At 38.0% G+C, this 20276-nt stretch overlaps 1 protein-coding gene across 1 annotated transcript in view; it reads left to right on the top strand.

The window, feature by feature from the left end:
• The window catches only part of mad1l1 (mitotic arrest deficient 1 like 1), a 47653-nt gene that overhangs the window by 20453 nt on the left and 6924 nt on the right, over window positions 1–20276 (top strand). The window contains exons 16-17 of the mRNA XM_028018726.1: window positions 3186–3411; window positions 4656–4849. Of these exons, the coding sequence (XP_027874527.1) occupies window positions 3186–3411; window positions 4656–4849 (420 nt within the window). The remainder of the gene's footprint in view (window positions 1–3185; window positions 3412–4655; window positions 4850–20276) is intronic.

Genomic DNA, 20276 nt, shown 5'->3' with positions numbered 1-20276 from the left:
TTTGGTGTAATTTAAGCCAATGACTGTGCAGAGATAAACTTTTTAACCCCACAGCATCCCCATCACCAAAATGTCCAAAAAAAATAAAATCATTACGCGGGTATGTCTTAATTTCTTATGTAATCATAAAATGTGATGAAGATGTAAACAATATATTTGATGTGTATTAATGATTCTGAAAAAGGCTCTGACTCAAAATGTAATGTTTGTTACTATCTTTTCAAGTGGTGACTGTATGTTGTTTTTATGACTTTTTATTTTTGTGTTTTTATCATGTACAACACTTTGAATTGCCTTGTTGATGAAATTTACTATACAAATAGACTTGATTGATTGACAATTAACTTTTGTGTTAGTGATTCACAAAAGCAAAGTGATGAAGAATCATCCAAGGATTCACACAATTCAAGGTTTTTGATTGTAGGATTTATAGTTTAAAGGTTATTAGCTAAACACATCGACTTCTGCTAGTCTGAGTAACAGACTAGCTTTCTCTACCAGATTACCATATTAGATGTTTTCCATCATTTTCTGGTTCTTCAGCCCAATGTGTTTTAGCAGAAAGTAATAATACCAATAAGGAAAAACCCGTACAATTACAAATGGGTCCATGCTCCGATGGAGCAGTCAAATTGACTGGATTGCATTCAGTCGTTAAAGGCGACAAACATCTGTCTTCCACCACTTGGTGTTGCCATTACAATTGAACCTAAGTCCAGGCTCTGCCCGTCCCCAAGCCTCTACATAATTTGACCAAGATTTGTAAATTTCAGTCCTTACTACTTCAAGATCAAGCAGTTTCCTGGAGTAGGAAAACAGGCCTGCTTTCCATCGCCTGTTCTGCCCCCTCTGTAGGCTTGGAACCCTAATATAGTAGTCGGCAGGGTGCTTGAGGGGTGAGTTGGCTCTGCCACACTTTGAAAACCCCTGCTGTATATTATTTTTTAAAATACCCTGCAAGAACCTTTTTGAGTTAGTCTGACTTTTTGAGCACAGAAAGTTTCAGCAGTAAATGACAAAAAACCATTAGTCTTGTTGACGTGGTAAATGCTCTCCTAATTACTTGTCACAAGATACAAAGGTCACCCCAACATTCGGTTTTTATTAATTACAGCCCATTCTGACTAAAAATATCTTGCAATGCACATTTCAATTATTCTCCTGGGATGTTTTTTGTCTTGCATGTAGCTTTTGACACTGCAACACAGAAATGGAGACCTTAAAGCTGAGCCATCCATGTAAGTTGCTGCTAGGGAGAGAGCTCTTCCTTTAAGCTTTTCAGACACAACCTCAGTCTTCTCTTGCTTATCCATTAACTCCCCTAAAACTCAAGTCTCCATGGCACATCCTGGCGGAGATTCTAAAGAATCCACCTGGTCAAAATAGGTCTGTCGCAACAAATAAATGATGAATTAAAATGAGGTTGATAATTGCCTGTTTTCGTCGTGTGCGTTTTCTTTCTACCAAGAAAACTGGGTGACAAAAGTTTCACTCTGACTCCTCCTCTTCTCGCATTCTTAGAGTAATTAGCTCGACATACGGGTAGCGACAAATGACAGCTACAAGCGGCAGCAATCCGCCCAACTCAAGGGATGCGATAGCAACAGCAGCGACAAAAGTTTGACATTTTTCAACTTGCTTGTATTGTGTCGCTAGCTTGTCTACATGTTTGAGCACAAGCCACATTCACAGAGGTGTTTAATCAACAAACAAAATACATAAAGGCCAGCTCAAAAGATGATTTTCCTAATTGCTAGAGATGCCCTTTAGTCTCATTAAAAAACAAACATTTCTAAAAATGCTGCAAACATTTGACACCCAGTAGTTTGTTTGCATCTTTTCACAAAAATTCTAACCGCTAGTTTTATCTGTTTCCCTTGTCTGATTAATATGTTTATTTACAGAGACTTCATAATCAATTTTATATGTGTTTTGTTGGTTTATATATTCTGAATATTTAAAATGTCTTCCAGTTCCAGTGTAAATTTTCTTTTAAATTAGCTTAATCTTTGAGATTGTGTACTTGCATTATTATTCAATTTTTATGCTAATAAGTAAAATTTGTTAAAGTGACAAGCTTATGTGAGGATTTTTAATTTTTTTGTTTTGGATCACAAAACCTCTGAACATTTGAGACTTTGGTACTGAGTGGGATTCAACGCTCATTTGTTGAAATGCTAATTTTTATGTAAGACTAGCATAAATCCTATGCAGGAAGTTTTCACATAGTGATATTTTTCATTTGTTTATTTTTGTTAATTTGGACAGCTGCTGCTCATAGCTAATGGAAACATCTAATTACATTTATTTTAATAAAAAATATTTAAGGAAACAAGCGACGCGCTGCCGAGTCAAGGGGAAAAGTAATTATGTTAAAAATAAAAAACAGTAAAAGTTCTGAAACTCACTGCATGTGGAACTGAAAAGTGTTCCTGCAAACTGTAATGCCTCCCATTATACAATATAAGGGATTGTGACATCTTTTCTTTTCTCTGGTATATTTATGACCGAAGTCAGGACTGTAGACCTTTGAGCTTCAGGATGTCTAATTATTCTCATGTCCTGCTGCTGCCAAAGAATCCGTCCGTGTGTTGTATATGAAATGACATTGTAACAAGTGTAGAATTTTCTATTCTTGTCTTGTAGCTTCAAATGTTGTGGTGGCTACTTTAATTGGCCATGTGTTCCTTCCTTTAGACATGCAACTTATTGGCTGGCTATACACATTATTTTTGTTATCGATTTCAAACACAGATGGTATGTTAACCAGCTCTGGATTTCCTCTGAGACTCAAATGCCTGCCGGTTTAGATGAGATAGATTATATTGATAGATTAATAGATCGATTGATCTCTCCCTCCTTCTGGGATTTTCCTTCAGGGAAATTGTCTTTTCCACTTATCTATTATTATTTAATCAAGATGAATTCAAACATGAACAATACCATTTTAAAACCTATGAAGCTGCTATTAAAAGCGTTGTGTGGTTTCTCTATAACTTCATCTTGTATATTATGCAAAACAAAAAAAGAAAATTACTATTTTATCAGAAACTGATGTTTCGTGATTTAAGTTTGTAAAAATCACCTGCAAGCTTTTATTCAAATGTCGTTAAGCTTCTTCACTCTAATCAGGACGCGTGATTATTGAAGGACTAAGATATTACCTGTTCTTCTGCTTGGTTCAGGGAGACTACGATCCCGTCAAAACCCGCGTCATCCACCTGAAGCTGAACCCAACCGCCGAGGCCAAGCAGCAGCATCGGCAGGAAGCGGGGGCGGTCCAAGAGGAACTGACTCGTCTGAGGGAACTCGTACGTTCCTACCAGGAAGGAGGCGTGGCCTCACAGGATGACTCCAGCATTCATACTCCTGGCTTTAGCATCACCTTACCCCCATCCAAAGAAGTACTGGGTAAGATCCCCAATATGGAAACGCGTCATTGATTAGTACTGAATTGGCTCTTGATGAAAGCATGGCAAAAATAATTGTTTGTAGAACTCCAAACAGTTTTAGTTTTTGCTAGTTTAATACATATTTGTAAATAAGATTGAAGTTAATAAAAAAGAATAAATGTTGAGCCTCTCTGCTGCCTTTCTGGGCTAACAGTGGAGAAAACTGTTTATCTGATTTTAGCCATGCTAACTAGCCTTAGCATTCGTGGTAGGAGGAGCTGTGTCGGAGCAGAGAGCAAGGGGGAGGGTGTGAGTGGTACATACAAGAGCTTGATTAGCAGCACTGAGACACTCCTCCTGGCTCTGATTGGTTGTTTCTGACCAGCAGTGGTACATTCGTGCAGATGGCAGTAGAACCACTGTGAGGAGGCAGAGGAGCTTGATTTCTTCACATGTTGTCTGTCTGCCTCAATTTAACAAATATGTAAAAAACATGTTTTTATAAGATGTTGTAATAAGCAAGAAATGAATTAATCCCACAGTAAATTAAAATGAACTCAATGATTTGCATTCTGATGATTAATATTTTTTGAAAGGCAATTTTGTTGACAGATACTTAATCAGTTGTGTCTGCCGTGTGTGTGTTTGTGTGTAGTTATTTTTCCATTTGATTGTTTTTGATTTGTTTTATTTCGGACACTTAATATATCTTCCAGTTCCAGTGTCAAGTATTTTATTAACAAAATTAAAGTTTATGGATCTTTGAGATGGCAAACTTGCTTTGTTATGCAATTTATCATACAGTATGTGCTTGAATATGGTCTCAAAACAACAATAGTGTCGTTTATCACAATAACTACTGGCACAATTTATTGTTCAGCTAAATTTGCTATGGTGACAAACCTGGTTACAACTAGTTTACTGTCATAACCAGACTATAAACTAGCAGAATTTACTCAGCCTACAGCAGCATAGCTATTTACTATAGAAACAAACTGAATTTATTTGAATTTTTGCTGGACAAGTTCAAGTGATACCTGGTCCTGTTTCTGCTGTGATGAGCATCCAGCTGTGATTTTACTTTATATTGTAGACATTGCATTTGTTTTGTTTTGGATCTGCCCGTCAGTGCTGCGTCAGTGTAGTGAGAATAGGTGGAGAATGCTAAATGCTTACAAAGATGAGGTCTTTCACAGACGGCTGAAATTCATACGTAAAACGTATTCAGTGCAGGGGTATATTAATTATTATATTTTGCTCTAGATTTACGTAAGCAGATGGAGAGCTCCGAGCTGAGGAACCAGAGGCTGAAGGAGGTGTTTCAAAAGAAGATCCAGGAGTTCCGCACCGTCTGCTACGTCCTGACTGGTTACCAGATCGACATAACCACTGAGAACCAGTACAGGCTCACCTCCGTCTACGCAGAGCACATGCAGGACTCTCTACTCTTCAAAAAGGTATGCAAAATTACAGTGAGGACTCAATCCATACCAGAGGAAACACTTGTAATGTCGACTACCATCAACGTTATTAGACCAAAAGTATAATTGAAAAGGATTTCACTGGTGCAACATTCATAGACTACTATATTTCAAGATTCACGTACTCATCATCTGCATGCTCACTTTATTTAGCTAAACTTTTCTCAGCCTTGATTCATAAGTAACCAAAGTGACCAAAGTTCTAAAATCTATTGTGATAGATAGTATCTATCACAATAGACACGTGATCAATATCAATAGCTAATACAACCGATGGTACTCACTATGTAGATCCGGACGCGCACAGCATTCTGGGAGTTGTAGTCAGAGGAAAGGCTTTAGCCTCTCCAGCTCTCACAGTGAGCTAAGCAAGGTTGGTGGCATCATCTAACTCACACACTCTTTGGTTACCTAACAACAGCAAAGTTGTGGAGTGAAAACTGGATAAATAAGGAAAGGTAAATCCAAAAGCTTGGCAGTACTCAAGTAGATTTAATCGTGGATGCTTTTGACTTTAACTCTACTACATTTAGACATTAAGTTGTGCTTTTTACAATGTCTTGTGTTACTTATTACATTTCTTTTTCTTAGATCTTTTTTAACAGGCTTATTAGTTTTAAAGTAACCAGTGACTTAAACGACTTAAACTTTGGGTAATAAGATAACCCAGAGTTCTCTTCCGGTTATCTCGTAAAGTTCTAATTTAAGCTCTAAATGTAGAGTTCAATTCTGATTGACCTCTACATTTTATAAATATATAGTTGATACTTGTCTCATTGAGATGAGAACATAAGTGGAAGAATTATGTGTGAGTGACACAGAGGCTGGCAGAGTGTTAGGTCAGGAACACGGGGCTTTAATCTCTCTCTTGCTCCCTGTAGGCTTGAGTAGGTTCATTTCTAACTGTATGTGATCGTCGCTTATCTGTTGAGCAGATCCTTTACTTAAGCACCTCTAGTGAGAGGGAAAAATGTTGACCTTCCTCCACTCATGCGTCTTTTTCTCTTTTCTTCTTTTCATCTGTCCATTCAGTGCCGGGCACATTTATCCCATTTATCTCTGTTTTTGTTCATCTCCCTCTTTCTCTGCTGCTCTGCTCTGATCTGAGCTTGTAGCAGTGGGTAATCACTGTGTTGTTGCTTGCTGGTGTGATGATGGGTGTCCTGCAGCTAAAATAAATCCAAACTGTGGGGAAATCATTTACGGCAAGTTAGGGAGCAGGTTTAATATCTTTGTAGCCAATTAATGCCTTGCTCAAGGACAAATTTGAGTTCCGACAGGGTAAAAATGTGACATAAAATTATAAACGGGGGGGAATGAGAATGTGTGAGAATAGGTGTATTATTACAGCTGCTGGTGTGCCCAGCTCGCCCACCTGAGACCCTGCAGGAGGAGACAATTTACTGCCAATATTTGTTGACCTCATATATTCATCTAAAAACTAAAAACACACACTCACATTGTGTACACCCTCTTGGTGTACATTTTCATGCTAAAGTGATCACATGATACCTCAGTCTCAATCTTTTTGATACCAACCTCATTGCATCTCACTGTTCATCCATTCACATGCAAAGAGAAGGATGTTCACAGGGTTGTAAAAAGGTATTAATAGGTGATAGATGAAATGAGCAAAAATTAAGACCAAGGTTGTTGTAGCTGACTAAAACTAAGGAAATAACAAAAGCTGAAATAAATAAAAATGGTAATTAATGGGTGAGAAACTACAAACAACTGGACTATATTGTGCACTTATAAAATTAACTAAAACATACTGAAATTATAGATATAATATCCTTAAGCTTTTCTGTTTATGGATCTATTTATTAGCTTTTTGAACTGATCTAAAATTGATTACACAAGCAGTTTATGTCAGCTGTCAGCAATTTACCGTACTCCATACTCCTCATAACGCTACCAAGTCCGCAATACACCTCTTGACTCTTTTTTAAATTCTGCAATCCAGCAGCGTTAAAAGCAAACAAAATGGCATTTTAAACAGGAAGCATAGAAGCCCTTACAAATGGGATTCTAACGTTAAGCACCACACCAACAGGGTTGCCAGGTAATCCTGCTAATATTCCCCTTTCAGCGGAGGCAACCAAATCTCCCTTCTGTGATATCTAAGCTGTTTAACTGGCCACAGTCGCGCTCTACTCATCGTCTGTTAATAAATTAATCGCTGTGCGACACGTTGATTGACATGTTTCACCAACCTTCAGTCAAATTATTTGTCAGCCCTCAAAACATTGCTACGTTTTGGGAATAACTGAAATTGTTGGAGAAGATTCTTGTCTAGTCATGCCCTGCCTTCTCTCAGCATGACTGAGGTCTGCCTCATTACGCAATGGCTAGAAGAATTTCTGTTTCAGTCTTTGTCATGGCTTTAGGTGTTGTTGCAACATTTTCCTGCTTTTCATCATTAAAATTCTACAACTCCAGCAGCTGACGCTGTATGAAAGTTTGAAGAAATAATGTGATTATAACTTCTGCAACTTAAATAACAAAGCATAATTTTGTATAGACTTACTGCTAGTAAAAGTGATCATGAACTATAGGCTTGCAACCGCCTGACCAGGTGGTACACATTTACCAGACAACTAGATCTTAGCTGTAATGTCAGCAGTGCTCTCTTCACAGCTGACCAAAAAATGGAACGTGGAGTGTATGGGAGTTTGTGGGTTTCATACTTGTTATAAAACTCGTTATATACTTGTATATATACTTGTTATATAAACTAAGATACGGTAAGCGCTGCTCTAACACTGATTGGCTACGCACAGTGGAAGGTCCTTGAGGGCATTTTGATTAACATTACATCATGAATTATATGGACACCGCTGTGCTATAAGACATCCTTTTTGCCATCCCTGGGGAGAAACCTTCATGGTTTGTACTCTCAATCAGCTGTCAATCAGCCCAACATTCAGGAGCCAAAAACATAAAATGCCTTGAAATTTGACTGACGGTTGCGGTCCTCAGAGACTGAATGCTAAATACTCAACAACACAAGTCAACTTCAACATTAGATGAAATGAAGCACTGGCATCAGAACACGGAAAAAAGAAAATGGATGAATAAATGAGGTTTTACAAATCTCAGACTCTGACTTCATTTGAGCAAAGCGGCAAGGACATAGTGGCAAGAAAATGTTTGTGTACTTTAGATATTTTAGATATTTAGACTTATTTCAACTCTATACTTTGTACTCACAAAGAGTCAGATCATGTTGGTACCAGAGTGCTCTTTCTTTTGATCAATTTTACAAACATAGTGTGAAGCCTGACTGTGATTCTTTGAACAGCTAATCTTTGTAGGGTTCTGAAAGATGAAATGTTATGAGTGTCAGAGTTGACTGTCTTTGCAGCATTGGTATAAATTTGAATCGGTTTGATTCAAAAGCTGGGTAGCTGCACATAGTTTATCAAAAGCTCTGCTTGTTAATGACAGATTGGTGTTACATTAAGCAGAATATAATATCCCACTTTTAAAGAAAGTGGAATATGATCTTGTTATATGGAAATACCCATATGACCCATGGCAAGGGTTGCTTCAATAAAAGGCTGCGTTTCCATGACAAATGTGTGTAAAGTTTTCCACTAAAGTAAAAAAAAATAAACAAAACACAATTTTGCAGTTGCTGTGTTTTTGTTGAACAAAAACATGCAATTAAAATCACACATGAATTAGCTTGTTCATGTGATACTTTATTAAAACATGCCGCGCCATCGTCCTCATACCACTTCCTATCGTCTTCGCCTTTTCTGCCAGTGGTTGTTTATCAAGTGACTCGTGATGCGAAAGAAGGGTTTTCATTGCAGTTTTGTGAAATGCACTAATTTTGATGCCTCCAAAAAAAGACCACACCTCATCCTAGCGCCAAAATTTTAATAAAAAAAACAAAAAACAAGCCTTTTCTAAATTGACTTGTTTCCATTAAGCGAGTTTGTTTTCAAAATGTCAAATTCCATAATTTTATGGTGAATGGAAAGGCAGCCAGTGATGGTTTTTGCCAAGAATCAATTAGTTAGTCTGGCTGGTTTAGAGTCTCTCTTTAAATTTCTGTGGAAAGATGAACCCTGCATGTTAGTTAAGAGATCTGCTTAACTTTCATTTTCACTTCTTGGCTGACAAGTTACAATACATTATAAAATAGTTAAGACATACCCCGCTAGATAAGTTCTGACTAGATGCAGAACAGATGCTGTGCAATAATATAAAGATTTTGGATCTACCTTTCATTAGCTCAAACATAAAATGACATGTATGGTCTAATATCAGCTTTTCATGGTGGCAGCATGGTGGACGTTTCTAAAAATGACAGTCTTCTCTAATCCCATGCAAAGTTACACCCAGAGCAGATCAAGAGTCAAGAGTTACTTGATTACACTATAAAATGGCACTACATACCTGGAAAATACATAGTAGTGCCCCTTTAAAAAGTTTGCTCAAAGTGTTTGTGTATGATCCTAACTTGTTTGTGCCTTTATGTATATTTTTAGCCTCCCGCACTAGATGACGGTACTGATTAGTACCACTGATTAGGTATTTATGAGGTTCTAATAATCTGTGGAATACATACCTTAGATGTGTGAGGGGGAAAAATGTGCGAATTATTTAAAAAACATGTTCTTACTCAACTGAGGGAGAATCTTGACTTGTATGTTGCTATTTGTTAATTAAAGGTTCCGATTAAGACATGATTTAAAATCCATCAAAGCTTTGAGAGATTAGTTGTATAATTTACTTAGTTACATAGAGCTTAGGATGATGTTGCCTAAAGAAAAACACTTTAGGCCTTTTTTAAAAAAAAAAAAATCTGTAGGTGTGTTATCTTTTTTTTATATTCAGTTTATTCTTTTCATTGATTTGTGGGGTTTACCTGCATTAACTATGTGTGGCGCCACATAATATGACATGATGTCATTACTTTAGCAAACTTGCACACCTCCTAAGCAGAGGAGTAACTACATATCCAACACAGTAGTAGCAACAGTAGCGCTGAAGCTAAGCTAATTCAAAGCTAGTTGCCACTTACCACATTGGAAGAGGTTGAGGGGGAAGTAAAACACAAAGAGTTCCCAAAACATAAAGTGCAGCAACAGAAAATGTGTTTTAACTTGGTTATGTAATAGAATGTATCGGAGAGGTTATCCATCCATCCATCCATCTTCCTCCGCTTATCCGAGGTCGGGTCGCGGGGGTAGCAGCTTCAGAAGGGAGGCCCAGACTTCCCTCTCCCCGGCCACTTCTTCCAGCTCTTCCGGGGGAATCCCGAGGCGTTCCCAGGCCAGCCGAGAGACATAGTCTCTCCAGCGTGTCCTGGGTCTTCCCCGGGGCCTCCTCCCGGTGGGACGTGCCCGGAACACCTCACCAGGGGGGCGTCCAGGAGGCATCCTGACCAGATGCCCAAGCCACCTCAACTGGCTCCTCTCGATGTGAAGGAGCAGCGGCTCTACTCTGAGTCCCTCCCGGATGACTGAGCTTCTCACCCTATCTCTAAGGGAGAGCCCAGCCACCCTACGGAGAAAACCCATTTCGGCCGCTTGTATCCGCGATCTCGTTCTTTCGGTCATGACCCAAAGCTCATGACCATAGATGAGGGTGGGAACGTAGATCGACCGGTAAATCGAGAGCTTCGCTTTTTGGCTCAGCTCTCTCTTCACCACGACGGACCGGTACAGCGCCCGCTTGACAGCAGACGCTGCGCCAATCCGCCTGTCGATCTCCCGCTCCCTTCCTCCCCCATTCGTGAACAAGATCCCGAGATACTTAAACTCCTCCACTTGGGGCAGGACACCCCCCCTGACCCGGAGAAGGCACTCTACCCTTTTCCGGCTCAAGACCATGGCCTCGGATTTGGAGGCACTTATCCCCATCCCGGCCGCTTCACACTCGGCTGCGAACCGCTCCAGCGAGAGCTGCAGATCACGATCTGATGAAGCCAAAAGGACCACATCGTCTGCGAAAAGCAGAGATGAGATCCTAAGGCCACCAAATCGGAGAGGTTATATTAATGATAAATCATATAAATCCAAGAGTCAAATACCAAACGGTGACAACAGAAGGTGTCACAATGCACCTTATCCAATGCCCAGTGGTTCTTAGTGTTTAAAGACAAACCAAAGGATCAACTAAAATAAAGAAAACTTGTATGGTGCAGAAAATTGTACTTTAGTTAAGACACGTTTTTAGATGAACAATCCTTAAGTTTTACTTCCTGTGAGCTACCAAACCAGACTTGGCTCACACACGTCCGCGTTTGACAATCACATAAACAAGCAGATATATAAAGACATGCAATCTATAGCAGTTACTGGAAACTTTTCAAACATTCTTCACAGAGAGATTTTTTTTCCATACCTCCCTTTACTTTTCCTCACTCTTCTTTCACTTCATCGACCCTTCCTCTCCAGCGTTCCCCTGAAATGAAAGGAAAAGATATAATCTCAAGGCCAACTCATTAAAACCTACTTCCAATTAACTGTAAAGTCTATCACCTGAGGGAAGGTGGAGGAAATGGAAAAACAGGTAGTGAGTTTGAGCAGATATGTCGTTGTAGCCGATTAAGCATACGCTGTTTATAAGGCACCGAGTAGTTTGTGGAAAACTTTGAAGGGAGAGGACAATTAATAAGGGGCAGTTTATGAACAAGGTATTCCTTTAATGACTTGTCTTGATTTCAGCTGCCACTGTGGGATGATTAAGAGTGTGAATTCCTATAAGAGGCATGATAAGACTTCATTATCTTCATTTTGATACAAGTTGTTGTTGGAGGGAAACAAGCCAGCCACCAGAAACAGATGTGTTGTGCAGATGTAGCTTCCTACTGATGAGAAGTTCTTTCTGGATCTTTCTTTCTCTGCCTTGACTGTTAAAATTTAATTAGACCATTGGTACATTTTCTAAAGCTGTCCACTAACATGTCACTTTTTAACGGCTTATGATTTGACTGTAAAATAACGTGACTGACTCATCTAAAGGGAAGGACAGAGGACTCTTGCTTTTATTCCTAAGGGACAGAACAGCTGAAATAACATGTAGGAAGGCAGAAAGAGACAACAAATTAGAGCTGTGAGAGACAGAGTCTGCACGATATATTGCACGAAATATTTGTGAAAAACTTGAGTCTTTCAGGGACTGGGCTTCACTTTGCTCATTGAAACAAAGCACTCATTTCTGTATTGCTTATTGCCATGAATGTAAACATAAGCAATAAACACAAAGGCTAATGGGAATACAAGACTGAATACATGAACTGTGCTTTTTTTTTGTGGAAATGAAACCTTCAGAGAGAAACCCAGGAGTTTAAAATCCCAGTGACAGAAGGGAATGTTAACTCTGATTTCTCCTGACAGTCTTCTGTCCTGCTTGCCCCCTGGAGAGGTGGTGCGCTTATAACTGTGTGTGTGTGTGTGTGTGTGGTGCGCTTGTAGCTGCGCGGGTGTGTGTGTGTGTGGGGGGGTGCGGGTGTTGGGGTGTGTGTGCGTGCGAGTCTGGGTGCACGCATGTTTGTCACTGTGTATGCTGGTTTGCGTGCGGACTCTGGTTGATTCCCACTGACTCTGTGGGTCAGGGTCTAGAGCATATGTCCTGTGTCTGGTTGGTAACGTGATACATAGCAGCAGAAATCCAGCTGATGTCCCTAGCCACAGAATGACAGCCCCCACTTACGTTTGTAGTCTGTTCAATAATTGATATAGAATGAATGTTAGTGTTGAATATTTGCTGTGTTGGGTCTGTAGCAGCTGTACAAACATAATATGAGATGAGTTGGGGAACCACTCTCGAGAAAATAGGCAAAACAAATTCAGTCTGTTGTCTCAAGAAGATATTTGTAAGAATAAAAAACCGGGATAAAAATGGTGATATTCTTGAGATCAACTAGAAATCCTGTCACATTCATACTTTAGCCAAAGACGTTTACCACCGTTCACAAATTCCTAATTAGTTAAATTGGTCACATGATCTCTGTGAGCAATTTCATCATTCAGATTTCATTTAGATGAATCTGAAAGTTTAGATTCATCTGGCATCTAAACTTTTTCCAGTGCTATAATTTGTTGACTCTTTCCTCATCTTTTCGGGTCGCAGTTTGGGTAACATTAAACCTTCTGGGTGCCCCCTTCTTCTCTCTTTCCTCTGTTCTTTCTTTCTCCATCTTTCTGTTTTTCATCTCTTTCCAGAATATCTGATTCTGCAGTAAATTGGCTTTTTTTCAGAAGCTCCTTGATTGACAACAAAAATACAAATAATAATTGGATAAAGTAATTCATGTGGAAAATGTTGCATTCAAAAAATAAATAACAAGAACTTATAAATGGTAAGTAAAGGAAATAGGACAAATTTGAAAAAGTAAACTAATATAACTATTAGATTGGGAAAAATTAGGGATTAAAGAATGATTATGGTGTTAAATCAAAACTGTTGAAATGGCAAAAGTTTACTTTTGCACTGGAAAATCAAATAAGTTTGAAATGTTTTAAAATTTTGGGGTAAATGATGTGAGAGTATGAATCTATTCTCCCTTTCAGGATGCAAGGGAGGATATTGCACCGTCTCACATAACATGCTTGCTTGTGTTTTCCATTTTGAAGAGTTAAAAGGAAAAACGTGTCAGTGTGGCACTGCATACTTACAGTCCGATGTCAGATAAAAATTAATTATAAATTATAATTATAAAAATCAGCAAGTTCCTGTTTACTGCATATTCTTAAGCATCAACAGAACTGCACGGCTGACTTAATGTCGCCTTGCAAAACCGTGGAAGGTGATTACAAAACAAATATCACAAGTTCCATGGGCGCCTGCTGGATATTATCGGAGGGCACGCAGAAAACTATCACTGCACCTGACCCCCACATGCTGGTTTTGTGTGCCACACGTAATGTGCGTGGCACACACAACCAGCACAGATCTAACCCACACAAATATTCCACACAGTTCAACGCGTCGACTCTAAACCTAGCTTCCCCCTTAGCTCGACGCTCAGGAAGAGCGCAGCAGATGTCACGGCCGTTCAACGCAGAACCAATGGGGGGGATCCCATCAGCTTTTTAGTTCCTGCAACTAAAACAAACAAAAAAAAAACTACCCCAAAAGCAAATGCAGGGTCAGGGCAACCCCATTAGATCTGAACACCAAGTTAAAAGTTTAGGCGGGATCTATTCAACTCCTATTAGTTCACTTATTCATTTTTAGCTAGCTTCAGTGTATCGTCACATTTATCTTATTAAGCTGCCAAATAAACAAAAGTAAACAGACCAATAACATTTAGGCTTAGGACTAGCAAATACCCACGCCCACACACGGCAAAAAGACGTGGGCTAGCGACAGGATGTTTTGACACAAAAGACCATATTTATTTTTCACAATTGTGTTAATAGCAAAAGGTGGAAATAATAAAAAGTCCAGTAATTTCACATATATATATTTTTTTACTCGAAGGAAAACCTCAAGGTACTCCCAGCGCATACAGCCGTACAGCTGGAGGCGCTACTGACAAGTTAAATCCACAAGGAGACATCAGGTTTTTTCATGTAAACAAAGAAAAAGAGAAAATCTGTTCCCTCAATCTTAGTAATAGTAGTGAGAACATTTGTAAAGAAAATTTCAGGTAAAGTCTCAGCAATGCAATGAAGATGTATTATCCCATTTATCTTTTAATTTTTCTATCCAATTAAAGGATATCAATACTCTAACTTGATATGTAGAGTGATGCTTTATAGTGACTGTTTTCAGCCAAGCAGCTCAATGACAATAACATTCCTCTTGATATCGACAGGGTTGGAGGAAAAGGAGCATACAAACCCCTTCGGAAAGACACAAGTCCTTTACTAAAAGATAATGTCAGGATGCCTGCAAGGCTAGAGTATGCTAAAAGCAAAACAAAAAGCCCTACCATTAAGTTTTAAAATTTACATACAGTGAAAGCTCTATCTTAAGAAATGTGGCGTTCATTGTTTCCTCTAAATAGCTCTCTAAGAAAGAATACCTTTAAACGGTTGGATTTTAACAGGAGAATCTTTTGCCAAATGCGTCTTTCTGCTCATAAATGACAATATTTATTTGAATTGAGGTGGTATCAAAATGAATGCAAGACTCCAGAAAATACTCCAAAGGTTTGAAAATCCACATTTCTCTTATTAAGTGACAGTAAATTAAAATGACACAGTGGGAAAAATGGAGAGAAAAGACATTCTCCCTAAAAAAGAGAATCACTGTTTTTTTTCAAGTTAGCTATTTTGGCACAATTTAGCGCATTGTTAGTATTTAAAATTTCTTAGCGTTTTTCTTAAGATTCTTTTTCCTCCCACTAACATCTGACCATAGATGGTCATTGTAACGAATGACAATTGTTTTCGTGATCAAAGTCAAAGTACATGGAAAAGCACAACGTGTTCTGACCTCACTCGGTCACAGCTCTCAGTTCTCCAGAACGACTCTGTAAATGACAGTTTCCCAGGAGCCCATTGGCCAATCTGAATGATTGACGCATCCACTGAATCATCAGAGCCAACATGGGCAATTACAAAATCATCTCATAGCCAACATCATTCATTTATCTTATGGAAATTCAATTGCTGTTAAATGAGGGAATGTGGCGTTGGAATATTCAACGCGGTATCCAGGAACCTAAAACAACGTCAGGATTCAAATCGTTGTGACGCAGAAACAATGGATTACAGGAACCCAATAAAAATATCTACTCCAACATGGATTATGACCATAAAACAGCAAAGGTACGACTAAATTTATGCTTTTGGATACAGTGATACCTCGTAGTATTCACCTCCTTGAATGTTTCACCGTTTTTACTGCTTTTAAAGGGCCTGTATTATGTGTTTTCCAGGCACCATGATCATTCATAATAATGCAGAATAAAATAGGTGGAGAATCAAACAAACAGGATGAGATTATTGTGACATAATGTCCTTGCTCTAAATATGCTCTTAGACTGTGGAAAAGCAAACCACAGTCTAGTTCTTGAAGCCAGTTAAGAGATGTCTTCAAAATAAGACAACAAAATTTGTCTTATTTCATTATGTGTTTTTCAATTACGTAATACAATTTAAGCGCACTATCAAGTAACTATTTTAACTTGAGTTGTTGAAATAATTCTGTATATATCAAGCATGACTTAAGAGAAATTTTTCTTTTTAATTCAACGCCTTGAAATTATGCATCTGTCTCTTTAAAAACTCCTGCTCTTTCTGAAACTCCGCCCTCACAAAGTCATCACAACATGGCTCCTCTATTAACCCTTTAACAACATTTTACCAGCATTTCACTGAGAAGGAGCTCACATAATGAGCTCAGCAGATGTGCAGTTCCACATCTGCTTAAACATGTGCAGTTCCATCAGGTGTTTGGTAATTGCTGCTGGCTAGTCTGAAGGAGCTGAGTGTGGAAAATCGCTCTGTGAGGCGGAAGCTCAGTAGCTTGGAAACTGCAGAGCTTTGTCCTTGAAGGCGGAGCTAGCTGTTTTCAGGAATTTTGCGCTGAGTGGTTGCCATGGAGATAAAAGATGTTCTCGACATTGCATAAAAAAAATTCCAAGCAACTCCAGGTATGTTCGTGAAGAGGTAATGACATTATAACATGACGTAAAGCTCAAAAAAGTTGATTCTACATAATACTGCTCCTTTAAAAACCAATTTGATGTACAAAATTTGGCACTTTTTTTTAAAACAAAAAAACCCACTTAAAAGTCAACCCCTTATCACTATTAAATACTGATAAAATGAAAATAGCATTCATAAAATAAGTTTTTGCATTAAGTCAGTGTTTAATAGATGCCCATTTGTCTGTAATCACAGCACGGCGTCTGTGTGACTAAGTCAAATCGGGCCACAAATTGTCTATTGGATCGAGATCTGGGCTTTGACTTGGCCACTCAAGGACATCCAATTTGTTGTCTTCAAACTATTTCTGCGTAGCGTTAGCTGTATACTTTGGCTTATTGTCTTGCTGGAAAATAAGTTTTAAACAACTGCATGTGGGTCGGAGCTCTCAGTTTTAATTGCTGACAGTTTCACAAGCCCAGGAGTCACATTTGGAGGAGTTTTGTCAGCAGATTTCACAATCAGTGGCGATGTAAAATTATTCTAAGTTGAACAAACAAAACTTAATTTATGCAGGCCTTCTTGTTTCTCTGTTATTTTGATTAACCTACACTCAGCTCCTTGAAGTTCAATCTCAAATTATGCTGAGTCCAAGGAGTCCCATAAAATAACAATTAATTTTGATTACCAATTTCATTAAAACATTTGCTGTAGTACTCCTAATTGCAGTTTTTCTATTTATTTCCAGTGGAAATTTACACAAGCACATTTTAACTCGCCTTCAAAAATGTAACTCGTCTGCTTAAGATGTTTCTATCTTATTGGCAAACGGTGGATACCATTATTTTTATTTTCTTCCCCTCCTTATGGAGTTCCAATTGCATTATGCTAAATAAGTTAGATAATAACTAACCGCCTCACTCCAGAAAAGCACAAGGTCCTCAATTTTCTTTATGCCTGAAGCCTTTCACCATTGTTTCATCAGACAGTAATGTTAAGACATCACACCATGGATGTGACAGATAGTTTATTGAGATGATGAAAGTTTGAGATCATCTGACCTCTGATGCTAATTAAAGATGAGATTTTTTTTTTCTCTTTGCCTCTTATAATCAATATTATTTACTGCGCAGATTTCTAGCCACATAATTTTACTGTAGTGCATCGGTAATGATTGCACTCCAACCTTCAACTGTCTTTAGTCCCATCAGTCCATTTACAGTACTCTCCTCCACTCCTGTCTCACAAAGAGCATCCTCTTTACCCGCGTTCAGTTCAACTGCACAACATACATGCTGATTGGTGGTGGAGAAATAACAAATAAATAAAACATCTGATATGCATATTAATATATTTTCCAATCCAATGCAGGTTCAGGCTTTTTTTCTTTTTTGTATTTAAAAGCGGGATGTCTTTGGCACAAGACGAAAACTGCATACACACCAAAGACAAAACATCCATATTTATATTCTAATCAGCCGTTTGTTCATTAAACTTAAAGTGCCTCTCTTATGTATGAGCAACAAGCAATTGATGAGTACAAATTATTTTGTCAGTGGTATAACAGACAATTAAAATGAGCAACTGATTAACCTGATTCTTATTGGCATAAATACATAAAACATGTGAGCAGTTGTAGCAAGCAGTCTGACAGACTTTTCACCAGAGCATCTTAATCTCTGAAACTGAAATTCTTAGAAGAATTTTAACTTTAATTTGAGTACCATATTAAAGTGATCAAAAAAGGAGAGAAAAACAGAAGTATTAGTTGTTTTTAACCAAAAATTGCCCAGTGCCACTAGTAATTCTCATAGTTTAATTTTAGGACACATTTTTATTTGTATTCTTTATAACTTTCAGTTAGCAACTGTGTTAAGAAAATTTGATGTTGCAATCAGTGACTTCCTCTGCATCGCATCTGTGTGGCATATTTGTGTGGGTTAGATCTGTGCTGGTTGTGTGTGCCACGCACGTTACGCGTGATACACACAACCAGCACGGGGAGGTCAGGTGCAGTGATAGTTTTCTGCGTGCGCTCCGATAATACCCAGCAGGCGTCCGTGGAACTTGTGATATTTTTTTGTAATTTAACATCACCTTCCACGGTTTTGCAAGGCGACATTAAGTCCGCCGTGCAGTTCTGTTGATGCTTAAGAATATGCAGTAAACAGGAACTTGCTGATTTTTAGAAAGGTCAGATAATGTTTAAAACATTAAGGAAGTGTGAATATGCAAGTGAGCATTGATAAGGTCAGTATTTGTATACTGTGGTTTCATTAGACCTTTCATTAATTTTGGAATATTTTATTCAATGAAGAAAAAGAATAATAAACACAAATCTAGTCTCTGATTTACTTTACTCAGACTTATTTGAGAATAGTAGGATTTCACACTTGTTTTGTGATTGTTCTTGTAAGCAAAATCAATGATTTTGTGATTCTACTTTAGAAGTATTTGCAAGGAATTTTGCACATTATTTACACATTTATGTATGATAGTAAATGTTTTTTAGTAACTCTGAACTCCATGTTTCCACTGGCTAAAAATAAATATAATTGTAGAAGACTGTGTGCATCTAAGACAAACTTTTAACAATAATACAATAAGCCTGCTTCTCTTAGAGAGATGGATTGCATCACATTCAGATATTTGTTGATATTCATAAGTCAGCAAACTATAAGGGTAATCTAAAAAGTATAAAACAACTGGAACTTTTACCAAAAAAAAAGACCTGGAAAGTGAGGAGTAAAGTTACTGAGGCAAAAATAAATATCCAGAGATCACTGTTGGAGAACTGCAGCAATGTGACAATTTAATCACATTTGAGAAATTAGCAATAGCAGGTCTAATTTTAATACCTAACAGGTTTAGAGCTATATTTCAGGTTGAGCAGGACAGTTTTGTGGCCCTGTGGGTGGTAATGCCTCTAATCTTTCAGAAATTGCTTGTTGGCTCATTTCCTTCCGTCCTTCCGTACCATGAAGTGTTGAATGCACTGCCATTAAATTTACAGTCTTCCTACATAAAAATAAGAATATAAATTCAAAGTTTTCATATTTTCTGAATATAATGAATATTAAGACCTAATGACATTCCCCTCAGCCTGAGCTGTACTTTGTGTTTTGTGCCAATTAGCAAATGTTAGAGTTACAGAAGAAGTAAAAAGGCCTGGTCAGTGTGAACAAATGGATGTTTGGTTTTAGCATTCAGCTCAAGGCTGTGTTCTACTGCGGCACTGCAGAGACAGTAGCACAGCATACATTAGAGAAAATAGTAAGAAACAGAAATAAATCAACTTGATGAACCTAATATTACCCTATCATATCATAAACTGAGAAAGACCTTTAGGTATTAAATGATAATAAATGAACGTTTAGGTCCAGCACCGATGTTCTATAGATGTGCACATCTATGTAGTATACACAGGAGCAACTTCTCTCACACATACTTCCAGTTAAAATACTTTAATCAACAAACTCAGTAAGCTAGTAAACCTCAACTAAACGTGTGAATGACTGAATGTAGTGTCGTGAAATGCTTTGGGGTCCTCTCAGCTTATACAAGTAGAGGCCATTTACCATTTAAACTCTGAAGTAAAAAAAGAATATTGAAAATGAATGACCTACCAAAAAGTATATACCAATATATTCAGTCCCATTACAGAATATATATTCCTATTCTACCCCTTACAGTTCCACATTGGGGAAATTCAGGTGTTGCAGCAGCAAAGTGACAGGTCAGCTAAAAGTATTAAAATACATATTCAAATATATATATCAAAATGAAGAATATTCTTTACAGTAAGGGCAAAATTACAACATAATTTACAGGGCAGTTAT

This window comes from Xiphophorus couchianus, chromosome 5, assembly GCF_001444195.1.
Source record: "Xiphophorus couchianus chromosome 5, X_couchianus-1.0, whole genome shotgun sequence".
NCBI lineage: Eukaryota > Metazoa > Chordata > Actinopteri > Cyprinodontiformes > Poeciliidae > Xiphophorus > Xiphophorus couchianus.
The sequence above is the reverse complement of the archived record's forward strand: the minus strand, read 5'-3'. Positions and strand labels throughout refer to the sequence as shown.